Source organism: Trichosurus vulpecula, chromosome 3, assembly GCF_011100635.1.
Source record: "Trichosurus vulpecula isolate mTriVul1 chromosome 3, mTriVul1.pri, whole genome shotgun sequence".
Lineage (NCBI taxonomy): Eukaryota > Metazoa > Chordata > Mammalia > Diprotodontia > Phalangeridae > Trichosurus > Trichosurus vulpecula.
The window spans coordinates 296121815-296134229 of record NC_050575.1 but is presented as its reverse complement, the minus strand read 5'-3'; the positions used below and the strand labels follow the sequence as shown (position 1 = coordinate 296134229).

Sequence of the window (12415 nt, the reverse complement as noted above, 5' to 3'; positions counted from 1 at the left end):
GATGTAGCACCAGGGCACAGCACCAGAGTAAAGCACCGTGATACAACATGTAGGGTGACCATTGAGGTTTGTTCACTGGCAGGCATGCTAAACAAAGGCCAGAGATATTGTTGCTGGCAGGTATCCACAGTAAAGGTGGGAATTAGAACAAAATACCCTAGGCTTCCCTTAATACCTTTCTTCTGTGTCCTAGGCTCAATTCATTTTAAACCAGAAGGATGGTGGTTGGCTGTTGAGAGCATCTTTATACGCCAACTTCACACCTCTAGAGTTAACTTTTTTAGAAATTGATTTGAAGGGATTTGAAATGAGTTGAAGGGATACTAATAATTGGGATTTGCCAGAAATTAAAAGGAATTCTCTGAACACATGTCAGCCAATGGACTGGGGCCAGGAACCTTTGATGAAAGCAGCAGAGAAATAGTCAAAAGGCTAAAGTTCTTGAACTAAATCTATCTGTTAGATTTTGCTGACTGCCTGTCTGGACACCACTGTTATGACCTTAGGCTATACAGAATAAAAGAACTTTAATACTTCCTGCCCAAGGAAAGGTTTACTATTCTACATCATTCTCCCATCCCACCACCCACAGCTCACTTCACTTCAAGATCAAGGAATCAATGAAACGACTGGTATTTATTAAGTGCTTACGATGTTCCCTGCACTGTGATAAGGACTGGAGATACAAAGAAAAACAGTCACTCAAGGAGCTTACCATCTAATGAGTGAGAAAACAGACAGATGGACAGACAGACAGAGACAGAGATCACTCAGACAGTAGCAGAGAGAGCAACAAATGGCCTGAAATGGACATAAATCAAAAGATAGCAGAAGACAGCAACTCAGTGAACACTAAAGACAAGTGCAGATGGCCAAGAGATAGCACAGCATCCAAGAGGAAGAGCAAACACAGTATCTAGCAGAGGGCGACATGATAACACCCATAGAACAGATCATCAACTCTGTATCTATTAATAAAGGTATGAACCACACACGTGCTCTGGTCACGTAAATCCCTATGTGTGAGTGCCTCTATACATGTGCCCAAACTATACACATTCCCTGCATATGTTCCCTTTCAAGTATCTCCCCATTCACAAGAGATACTGCAAGTATACCTTCATGTGCATTCCCTGGCCTCATGTAGTCCCTGCATCCATGCCTCTTTACCCCTGTGCTTTGACCATGCACTTGTCTGCATATGTGTACTCCTCCCATTAGCATTACAGTAATCTACTGGAGAGTATATCCCTGGGGAGAGTGGGGGGGGGGGGGAGAGAGGAAGGGATCTTTTCTTGTCATTTAATCAACTAAGCTATTTAATTAAATGTCTTTTGTTTTAAGATAATGTGTTGTTGCTGATTGAATTACTAAAAAGTACACTTCTGGTGGGGGCTTTTGAGCTGTGATGTTGAGTGAATGTTGACCTATACCTACAAAATATCTTGAAACTGATAAGAGTGTTCAAGGGTCCCATGACTGTCAAGAGGGCTCCAGAAGCTACAAACACAAGAGTATAGGACCCAAGCACAGCCCCAAAATATACCCCTGAGGTATGACACCGTAACATGGGAGGCTACAAGATATACAGAAAAGAGGTCTGCATTTGGAGTTAGAGGTTGTTGTTCAGTCATGTTCAACTCTCTGTGGCCCCATTTGGGGTTTTCTTGGCAATAACATCGAAGTGATCTACCATTTCCTTCTCCAGCTCATTTTACAAACGAGGAAACTGAGGCAAACAGGGTTAAGTGACTTGCCCAGGGTCATACAGATTGTAAGTGTCTAAGGCCAGATCTGAACTCAGGTTTTCCTGACTCAAGGCCCAGCACTCTACCCACTGAGCCACCTACTCTGCCTCTTACTACCTGTGTGACCCTGGAAAAGTCACTCATCATCTCTGGACGAGGTAGGCTCAAAGATCCCTCCTAGTTCTAAATCCATGATATAGTAACACCAGGACACAATGCCAAGGTTCAGCCCCAGGATCCAATATGACAGCCCTGGGACTCAGCCCTAGGACAAGGTGCCAAGTTTCAGCTGTGGGACACAGTGCCAGGAGGCAACACTGGAACACAGCAACGGGACACGGCGCCAGGGCACAGAGCCAGGGCACAGCACCGAGACACAGTGCCAAGGCACAGATCTGAGACACAACACCAGAAAGCAGCAGAAGGAGACAGCAGCAGGACTCCAGATAAAAGCACACTCTAGAGACAGAGCCCAGCATTCACAGAGCGTTTCAAAGTTTGCAGAGCACTTTATAGGTGTCATCTTATTTTACCCTGGCAACGACCCTGGAGGAGGGGGTGCCATTATTATCCCCATTTCACAGATGAGGAAACTGAGGCAGACAGAGGTTAAGGCACTCATCCAGAGTCTTACAGCTAGTAAGTATCAGGAGGCAGGATTTGAACTCGAGGCCCCTGATTCCAAGGTCCCTTGCTCTATTCATTGTACAAGTTGACCAGGATTCAATAGAAAAGAATAGAGCATCAGGGTTCAACACTGGGACACTGCACCACAGGACAGGTTTAGGACCCAAGACAAAGGTACTGAACCAGGACGGGGGAGCATGATGCAAACTCCATAATAATGATGTCCCATTACTCCATTGATTCTCCCAGTTTCCCCACTCTTTTACCCTCTACCTCTTTGCACCCATTTCTCCCCATGACATCTCCTGCCCTCCCCACCCCCCACCCCCATTTAAAACAGAAAGGAAAGGAAAACCGAAACACAGAGAGGGGAAACTCAAATTAAGTACACACACATACACACGCACGCACGCACGCTCAGAGGCAGAATCCCCAGGCCTTTAGATTTGATTTTATGGATCTGCAGTAGCTAGCTCCTGAATGCATGTTCATGAAGTTGTGATGGTCGTTTGGTTTTTTTTTTTCCTCTGGACCAAATCCCCAAGCAGCTAAGCCCCCAGCAGCTTCTACCATGATCCAACACTGGCCCCTTCTGGACTTCAGTGGGACTACCACCTGGACGGCTGTCCAGTGGAAATCCCTAAGATGACATCTACAACTGGAACCCAGAAGGAAGAACCCAGGAAAAAGGGAAAGGGCCCCATACTTGAGGCAAAGGGACATGGCAAAGCACAGACCCACCTGCTTCCTATCAATCAACGAATATTCATTAAGGGCTTACTAGGTAACAGATACTGCGCCAAACACTGGCGATATAAAGAAAAAAGTAAAAATGCTCCTTGCCCTCAAGAAACTTAGTTTCTAATGGGAGAGACAACATGTACACAAAGACATATTATATATATGTATATATATGGATATGGATATATATATATACAGGGTACCTAAGAAAAAACTTTTGAGGGGAGGGAATTGTCAGTGGGGAGACTGGGAAGGCTTTTGGCAGGAGCTATTTCTTGAGGCAAATTTTGAAGGAGCCAAAGGTGATGAGGGAGAACATTTTGGGAATGGAGGGGACAGCCAGTGAAAGGCATGGAGATGAGAAATGGAGTATTTTGTGTGAGGAACAGCACGTAGACCAGTATGGTTAGACTAGAGAGTATGTGGAGGGCAGTAATGTGTACAAAAACTGGAAAGCTAGGAAGGGGCCAGGTTGTGAAGAGCTTTCAGTGGCAGAAGGATATATTTTCTCCTAGAGCTAATAGAGAACCACTGGAGTTTATTAAATTGGAGGGGAAGGTGGCATGGTCTGACTTGTACTTTAGGGAAATCACTTTGGCAGCTGGGTGGAAGATGGATTGGAGTAGGGAGAGACTTCAGGGAGACCAATTAGAAGCCTGTTGTAATCATCTAAGTGAGAAGGGATGAGAATCTATACTAAAGTGGCAGGTGTGCAAGCAGAAAGGTGACATACCAAACTAGACCTGAAGAGTGTCAGCCAGGATTGGCTTATGCATGGGCAAAATAAAGTTGCCTACTGATATGTTTCAGGGGTCTGAAGAAAGCCACAATCCTTAGCTGTTGAGCCAATATCTGAAATTCCTTTAAGAACAATTCACTCCACTGTTAGAGATGAGGATTAAAATGCCGTTGTCCCTCAGAGAAAGAACCTAATGACTTAAGTCATATTTTTTCACAGTATTAGAATCACAATATGCCAGAGTTAAAAGAGACCGTACAACTCATATTATCCAACACCACTATGTTTTACAGATGAGGAAACTGAGATCCAGAGAAGGAAAATGGCTTATCAGAGTTCATACATGAAGGTAGCAGCAGATACAGAATGAGAAACCAGGTCTCCTATTGGCCAACCCAGGGTTCTTTCCACCATGCCATAGATTCTTAATTTGACATCCATAGATCCTAATCAATTTCAGAGGGTCCATGAACTTGGATGAGAGGGGAAAAACACTTCTTTAGTTTCACTAACTTCTAACTGAAATTGAGCATTTCCCTTAATTATTTAAAAATATTATTCTGACAAAAGGTTCATAGGCTTCACCAGACTGCCCAAAGGGTCCATGACATAAAAAGCGTTAAAAAAAAAAAATCTCTGCACCACACAGCATTTTGCCTAGGACCAACTCTGATGTTTGCAGAGAGACAGGACCACTTAAGTCCCTTCCTATTCTTTCAATTCTGTGGCCTTCTAGAACACTGGGCTCTTTGAAAGGATATTGTATCATTCACAGAAGACTTAAGGAATCATATGATCATAAATCTAGAGCTGGAAGGGACGTGAGAAGCCATCTAATCTAACCACTTAGTTTTACATTTGAGGAAACTGAGGCCCAAGAAAGTTCGATGACTTGACCAAGGTCACACAGACAGTAGGAAGCATCAGAGATAGAATTTGAATCCAGGTCCTCTGATGCCGAGGTTTAAACATGCTTCCTATCCTAGGGAGAACCTTGGTGGTAGAGGGAGCTCTCAGCAGAAAATACTTCCCTTGACAGAACCATACCCCTTACCTTCCCCACAGTACTCAGGCCACACATACACATTTCAGAGATGGATTTTAATACCAGAGAAATGTCCAAGAATCACAGAAAACTGTAGCCATCTTCCTCAGTACCAAGGAAGGGGTTGCCTGTGAGACTCCCACAATGCAGGAGGGTCCCCTTAGCTTGCAGGAAGTGGGTATAAACTAAGAGATAAGGGAAGGAAGAGTTCTGCTTTAGGGTAACAGTTCCTAGTGGGGAGGAAAGAAAAAGAGGGGGAGGAAGAGGGTGACTGGGTGTGGCTTTTTCCATGGTACCCTTCTTGCTTCAGGATATTGACTCATCCTGAAAACACTGGGTGGAAAGAGTCTAAAGAGGAATATTCTCTTCTCCCAGGATGGGAGGAGGGTCTTTGTGTTGCAAGGAGGAAGCATGAGAGAAGACTGGGGAAGGAAAAAAAGTGATTCAATCCCTTCCTCCTCCTTTCCTACCCCTCAGGGTTACTGCTGGTACCATAATCAAGGCCCATGACCATCCCAGGGGCTAGACTCCTTGAATTCTCCTTCTTTGCCATCACTTTGGGCTCCTTTTGAGGACCACATTGTCATACTCAGCTCCCTCAGACCGGCCAGACAGGGCAGCCCCCAAGAAGTCACCCAGTCCACCTTGATAGGGTTGTGTGGGACCATCATCAGCTGTGGCCTGTGTCCTCCAGGCCTCACCCTGGGGTTCCTGGGGGCTGTCATACAAGGATAAGGCAGCCACTCCCTCTGGTTCATCATAGATGTGATCAGGGTGATGCGGCAACCGTTCCTCAATGCAGTCATAGAGTGGGTCCACAGGGGGATGGGGAGGGGTGGGCATTGCTTCCCTGGAGCTATTCCCCAACAGGGACCTAGCCACTGAATCAAAGGGTACAGCATACTCACCCTCTGGGGCTCTGGGATAACGGGAAGGAGGAATGGTTGAGGATGGTGGGGGGAGGGAGTCATGAGGCCGGGAATATGGATTTTCAAGTAGTGGTAAGGATGATGATACTACAGTTGGTTGAGAAGAGGTTCCAAAAGAGGCAGAATTCTTCTGGGCAGAAATAGCATCCTCCAGAGCCAGAAAGATTTCATTGCCCTTACGGGTTTCAAACTCAAAGTTCCCTTCTCCTGAGACACAACGCCGGCCTGCCTCAAAGGAAAACGTGACCTAGATGTGGAGGTGGGAGCAAGAGGTCTGTTAATGGCCTGCCTCTCCAATCTGCCATTTCCCATCTCCCTGTAAGAGTTCTTCTCCTTTTGTTTTGCATGCCCAGAGCAGTAACTAGGGTAAATTAGATGAGGCATTTTTTTCCAGCTTGGGGGTAGAAATTTAGAGTGGTATAGAAACAAGAGTTTAGGACATGGTTAGCAAGAATAAAATAGCTCATTAAAAGAGAAGGCTGCATGGGGCTGCTAGATGCTGCAGCAAGTAGACAACTGGCCCTGGAGTCAGGAGGACCTGAGTTCAAATGCGGCCTCAGATACTTGACACACACACTAGCTGTGTGACCTTGGGCAAGTCACTTAACCCCAGTTGCCCTGCCAAAAAAGGCAAAAAAAAAAATAGGCCACCAGATGGACCAGAATGAGCTCCTGCCCCTCATCTAATTTGCAACCTTGCCTAGAATGGCCTCACGAAAGGGTCTGAGGTCTCTGTCTTCCCCACACCAGGCAGTGTCCTGGTCTCATCCTTAACTGAGGATGCTGCTTGCCCCAAGTGGTTGGTTTGTAGTTGTGGCCCCGAAAAAAAATTACCAGTTACAGCTCTGCCCATTCTCCGAGTATTTATGCCCTCTTCTCTGAACACCCACTCTTCTCTAATAGCCAAAGACTTCCTTCTTTCCAGTTCTCTCTTCCTTGACCTTCTCTCTGATCCTAACTTCCTACCTCTCCTTCCTATCACTTTCTCTTCCTCATCCTCCTTTCCTGGTTCCTCTCCCCTATATCTGCCACTTTACCTTCACACTCCTATTCTCTCTTCTTCATTCTACTCTTCTCACTCTCCTACCTCATTTCTTGTCTCTTTATCCCCCACCCTTTTTTTCCTTCTCCATCACCTTTTGACTCCCCTCACATCCTTGTCCATCCCTCCCCTTTCTCTAATCCTCCTCTTCCTTATATTTTCTCTAACCACCCTCAATCACCTTCCTTCTCTCATCTCATCTCCTTTCTCCCCCAAATTTTTTAATCATGTCCCATCCCCCTTCATGAGCACACACACACACACACACACAGAGCCTTCTATTACCTTATCCCTCCCAAATCGTCGAAGGAATCTGTAGGGCCAAGTATATAGTACAGTGCCTGGTTCACGGCCACTCCAAAGCTCTAAAGCGCTCTCTCCTGCCCGAAGTTTATAAGACCCCTGAAGCCGACACCGCTCACTTGCTTCTGTGGGTCTCACAGTCACAACAAAATCCTTCTTTGGGGTCACTAAGGAAGAGAAAGAGGTCATTGTGGAAATGCTGCAAAGTTATACTAAAGAAGAGATAAGGCAGAGCTGCAGAAGAGAGGGGGACCGCGTAATGTCAGATTCGGTGGATTTGTTGGCTCATTGTGGGAATGCTGCAAAGTTACACTCAAGAAGAGATAAGGCAGAGCTGCAGAAGAGTGGGGGACCACGTAATGTCAGATTCGGTGGATTTGTTGGCTAGTTCTGCCGAATTGCTTTATTTGTCTGGTTTTTTCTCTTCTTTTATTCTTTGTTATAAGGGATGACTCCTTAGGAAGGGGAGAGATGTATTGGGAAATACAGACGAAATAAAAACAGAAGACATTAATAAAATTTCCTAAAGATAAAGGTGATATAAAAACAAAAGGTATTTTAAAACTTTATGAAAAAAGAGGATATTTGGGATAAACCGGCCTTAGTCACCTCTGCTCTGAGCGGCACAGAAGGTCCATAGAGCAACACTCTTTCCCCAACTATCCTGAAAGAAGAATGTCTCTGAATGATTTCACACTCCCCAAATCTTCCAGAAAAGAGTCTCTCTTTTCAACCTGACACATTCACCCCGGCAGGCATCAAGCCCCAGCCACATCCACTCCAAGCTTCAAGCCCACATCCTGCCTGCAGCTGCTGCCGCTGACAGAACCCCCAGTGGTTTCAAGTCTTCCAACTCCCATCCATAGGGGCCCAGCTGCAAGTGAAGCTTTTGTCCTATTCATCATAGATACAAGCTGGCGCCTACCTGGGGAAAGATTACAATTGGGGAAGGGGGGGAAGGGGTCTTCACTCTGACCTCTTTACTTCCAACTGCCCTCATCTATTGGATGAAAAAGGGTGTGTGGACTGGAGCAAAGAGGAGAAGAAAGAGGGCTTGGCTTAGTCTACCATCAGATACTTCAGGAACACAAACAACCCAGAATAAAATAAATCAGGAAAATGAAGGTTTCAGAATGACCCTGCCACCGTCACCTGGGCATCTTGGCATTCCAACCACCCTGAAACTAGCACAGACAAGAGTGAAGGGACTGGGCCAAGGTGAAGGAACTATACCTTGGATTGATCTTGCTGTCCATGTCTCTGGTCCCCACCCCCCACCCCTCCTCTGGACCATACCCGGATGTGATGGTGAGCTAGAGATAAGTTGAGGGGGAAGGGGGATTAGAGAGAGGCCAAGCAGAGGGCCAAGCCCAAACCCACAAGACAGGAAGAAAGTGGGCCATGGATGGGGCCCTGCCACTCCCCTCCACCCAATCCCTTGACCCCTGCAATGCTCACAGAGAGCATTCTAGCCCTCAGAACTAATTCAGGGGGGAATCTAGCCAGCTCCCTCTCACCTGAGGGTGCACTGCTATACAGGACATTCTCTTCCATGCATGGCAAACCATGCTGCTTTGAAGTTGAGTCTTCCTGCCCTATTGGCTCCCTCCGATCTATTCTCTGCAACTGAAGAAAAGGGGCAAAAGTCCACCGAGAGCCACTTCACCCTCGTCCCAATCCCCAAAATAAGCCCAATATCTCTTACCTGTGTCCAGAGAGTGCCTGTAAAGCCCATTCTCCACACCCAAATCTGCCCTTCTTCAGACTAGCTATCCCTCTAATCTCTTAGACTGTTTCCAATTTAATCTGCTACCTCCCAGGGCCCCCAGTCCTGTCTCTTCAACCCCAATATACCTTGGGGGGGGGGTCATTCCCACCAGGAAGTATCTAGCAATCCCCCTCCTGTAGCTCCTACCCCAACCCGCTCAGCTCAAGATCCAACCTCTTGGCTCCTCACCGGAAAAGCCAGGTGACAAATGGCCTGGAGCCATTCATTGCGCTCTAGGGTGGGGGCAGCTAGAAGGCATAAGCGCTCAGTGGTCTCCAACAGGAAGGGACTGGTATCCTTAGGGCTGCCAGCCTCCCCTCCAGCCTCAGCTGCCCGCAAACAGTCACTGAGCCGGATGACTCGACGAGCAGCCTCCCCCCGGCGGGGTTTCTCAGGGCCCTCCTGAAGCTCCAGCCGGGCCAAGGAACAGCTGGACTCTCCATACAGCACAGCCCAGAATCGCCGCCACTTCTGAGGTCAGGGTGAGACAAAGATAGAGAGGTGATGTAGGGCACCCCGAGAGGCAGCCACTGACTCATGGGAAAACAGAACCATGGAAGCAGGCCAGAGACAGTGACATTGTGACTAAGAAAGACTAAATAAAGGGCAATTTTCAAAAAGAGGCAGAGGCAGTAGGAGTAGCCATTGCCACCACTGCCACCACCATCAATTAAAGAGATAGAATAATGGAGAGTGCGAGAAGTAGACACACATAGCAATGAGCTGAAGGAGACCAAGACCATCTGAGGAAGACTGAGTTGGCTTGAGAAAGATTGCCCAAAATTAAGGAAGGCAGTCAATTGGAAAAATATTCAGACACGAAGTGAAAGAAAACCCACACAGACAGATCAGGGCTCAGAGAGATACCAGAACCAAGGCAAAAAAAAAAAAAAGATCAAGACACAGAACCATTCAGGCCCCAAACTCCAAAAAAGAATGAGGAAAATGGAGGGAGAACCTAGGGACGAGTCCTCGAGTCCTGGGTAGACTTTCACAAAAGGATCCAGGTTCAGGGAACTTCCCTCAACTCTCCTGGGGTTCTTTTCTGCTTTCTTTCCCCGATAATCACTGAAAAAGGAGCTCCTGGGCACTGATATAAGGTCAGGAAAGATACTTGTCTCCAAGGAGTGTGAAACCATGAAGCACCAATGGTCCAAACTGCACCCCAAGCACGGCTATTTGGGTCGCTGGAAGAGAAGCCACCCCCAATCCCATTCACCCTTGCGGCCTATTCTCCCACCCACCCCCCAGGGGTAGAAGGTACTACCAAGAAAACAATGGACACTTGAATTTGCCCCCTTTCTCTCCTCTAAGGCAGTGGGCACTCTTAAGTCACAGCAAAGCGAAGAGCAGGGCAGAGGACTTGGGAGAGGAAGGTGATCATCTCGTTAGAAGCTTCACTCTGGAGGCTAGGATCTGTCTGCACAGAGCCCTGGGGATAGCCCTCAGTATCCCTAGGATATCCACCTGGGCTCTGGAGCACCCAGGGAGGCTCCTCTGTAGCGGCCCTCAGCACAGACCACTCCCAGGCTCCTTCTTACCTTCCCAAAAGTCTGCTGCTGCTGAAAGTACAGGAAGCCTTGCTTTATTATCACCTCACCCATGTCTCGACCATGGCGATGTTCCTGCCTGCCGCTTAACTCTTTTATTACAATCCTTTCTCGTCTCTCCTTCTGGTTCCTCCTTTTCTCTCAAATTTGTTTCCTCTCTCCCTGGAGTCCCTGGCCCTTCACTGGTCTATCTTGATGACGACAGGCCGTGTGGTATTTTCGATGACTTGGGTTTCACACTTTAGCTTCCTGTATTCTCAGCTTAGAAAGAAAAAGAGCATGAAAGAAGATTCAGCTGTACTAAGCCCCAGCCCATACGTCGTTTGGGACACAAAGACAGAAACCAAGAGACTCAAGCCTACACAGAAACCAGGGAACGGATGCAGACTCCCTCTCATGCTGATGTACAGACATACTGTGGCTGACATGTGGAAACAAGTAGACCCAAAAACCAACTTCAGAAATGAAAGCAGTCTAGAAAAACATACATACGAAACATCCCCAAATAAAACCATAGAATGTTGGCCTGGAAGGGAACTTAGAGAATTTCTCATGCCACTTTGCAGAAGAGGAAACTGAAGCCCAGAGATGGGAAATAGCTTGTCTGAAGTAACGTCAAGAGTTAGGTGACAGTGCTAGAGAAGCGGTCTTGTAGAGAATTTAACCCAATCTACTCAATTTATCAATGAGAAAACTGAGACTCAAAAATGGGAATTGACTTGTCACTTCTGTCACAAGGGACAGTCAGGATTTGAACCCAGACTTACTGACAAATGCACATGTAGGCCCACCTGCACAGATACTACTACTGCAGTTATCAAGGGTTTTATAAAGTTATTTAAATTATTTCCTGGACCTTTCCTACCCAAGACAAGGATATATTAATATATAAAATATATGTGAATATAATATATATGAATATACAAAATATTAAAATGCATCATATATTTATTTATATATGTGTATGTATTGGGAATATGTGTCACACACACATACACATACACACCTACAGAGAGAGATTCACACTGAACACCAGTAGAAGGGAATTGCTTCCTACCTCACTCATTGCCTGGCACAAATGAACTACCTCTTAACCAGTAGAAACTCCTTTAGGGCAATATCTTTGCTAGAGAAAATCGCTTCTATATGCTACTTGGAGGGTTGGGGGCATAGGGAAAGGGGTAGAGGATTGAGATAAAATGTGGGTGGGAAAGAAGAGAAGGAGAAATTAGGTGATAGTTGAAATTATGGTTCTTGGTTCTTTCCAGAGCATCATAAAAGCCCCCACCTTCCTGAACAGAACCCAGATTCTGCCCAGAGATTTAAGGTAGTTTAGGAAAATCCAAGCTCCCTAGGCAATTTGGGTAGAACCTGCACAAGCGTATGATGTACAAGTCTTGGAAAGAGGTAACAGCTGCAGGTTACTCTGGAAGTAAGCATACAAGGTCAAAGGCTTTAGAAGGAGAAAGTCTCCCTTTATTATCCCATCCCTTCATTTTACAGGAAAGAAGAGTAAGGCATGGGGGCAGCTAGGTGACCCAGTGAGTAGAGTACCAGCCATGGAGTCAGGAGGAGCTGAGTTCAAATCCGGCCACAGACACTTGACACATTTGCTAGCTGTGTGACTTTGGGCAAGTCACTTAACCACAATTGCCTTGTCCTCCCCTCTCAAAAAAAAAGAAGTAAAGAAGAATAAAGAGTAAAGAATAAAGAATAAAGTTACCTTCCCCAATTGAGAAATGGTCAAAGGATATGAACAGGCAGTTTTCAGAGGAAGAAATTAAAGATATCTATAGGCATATGAAAAAATGCTCGAAATCACTACTGATTAGAGAAATGCAAATCAAAACAACTCTTAGATACCACATCTCTCCTGTCAGATTGGCTAAAATAACAAAACAGGAAAATGATAAATGCTGGAGA

The 12415-nt window shown here is 46.2% G+C and overlaps 1 protein-coding gene across 1 annotated transcript; it reads right to left on the bottom strand.

Moving 5' to 3' along the window:
* Positions 1-4941: 4941 nt before the first annotated feature.
* On the bottom strand, positions 4942-10693 carry DOK2 (docking protein 2). Its single transcript, XM_036751460.1, has 5 exons — positions 10484-10693; positions 9132-9413; positions 8692-8800; positions 7157-7341; positions 4942-6076 (listed from the first exon to the last, which is right to left on the bottom strand). The coding sequence occupies exons 1-5, from the start codon at positions 10544-10546 to the stop codon at positions 5453-5455; spliced, it is 1263 nt and encodes a 420-aa protein (XP_036607355.1). The 5' UTR covers positions 10547-10693; the 3' UTR covers positions 4942-5452.
* Between the last annotated feature and the right edge of the window lie 1722 nt (positions 10694-12415).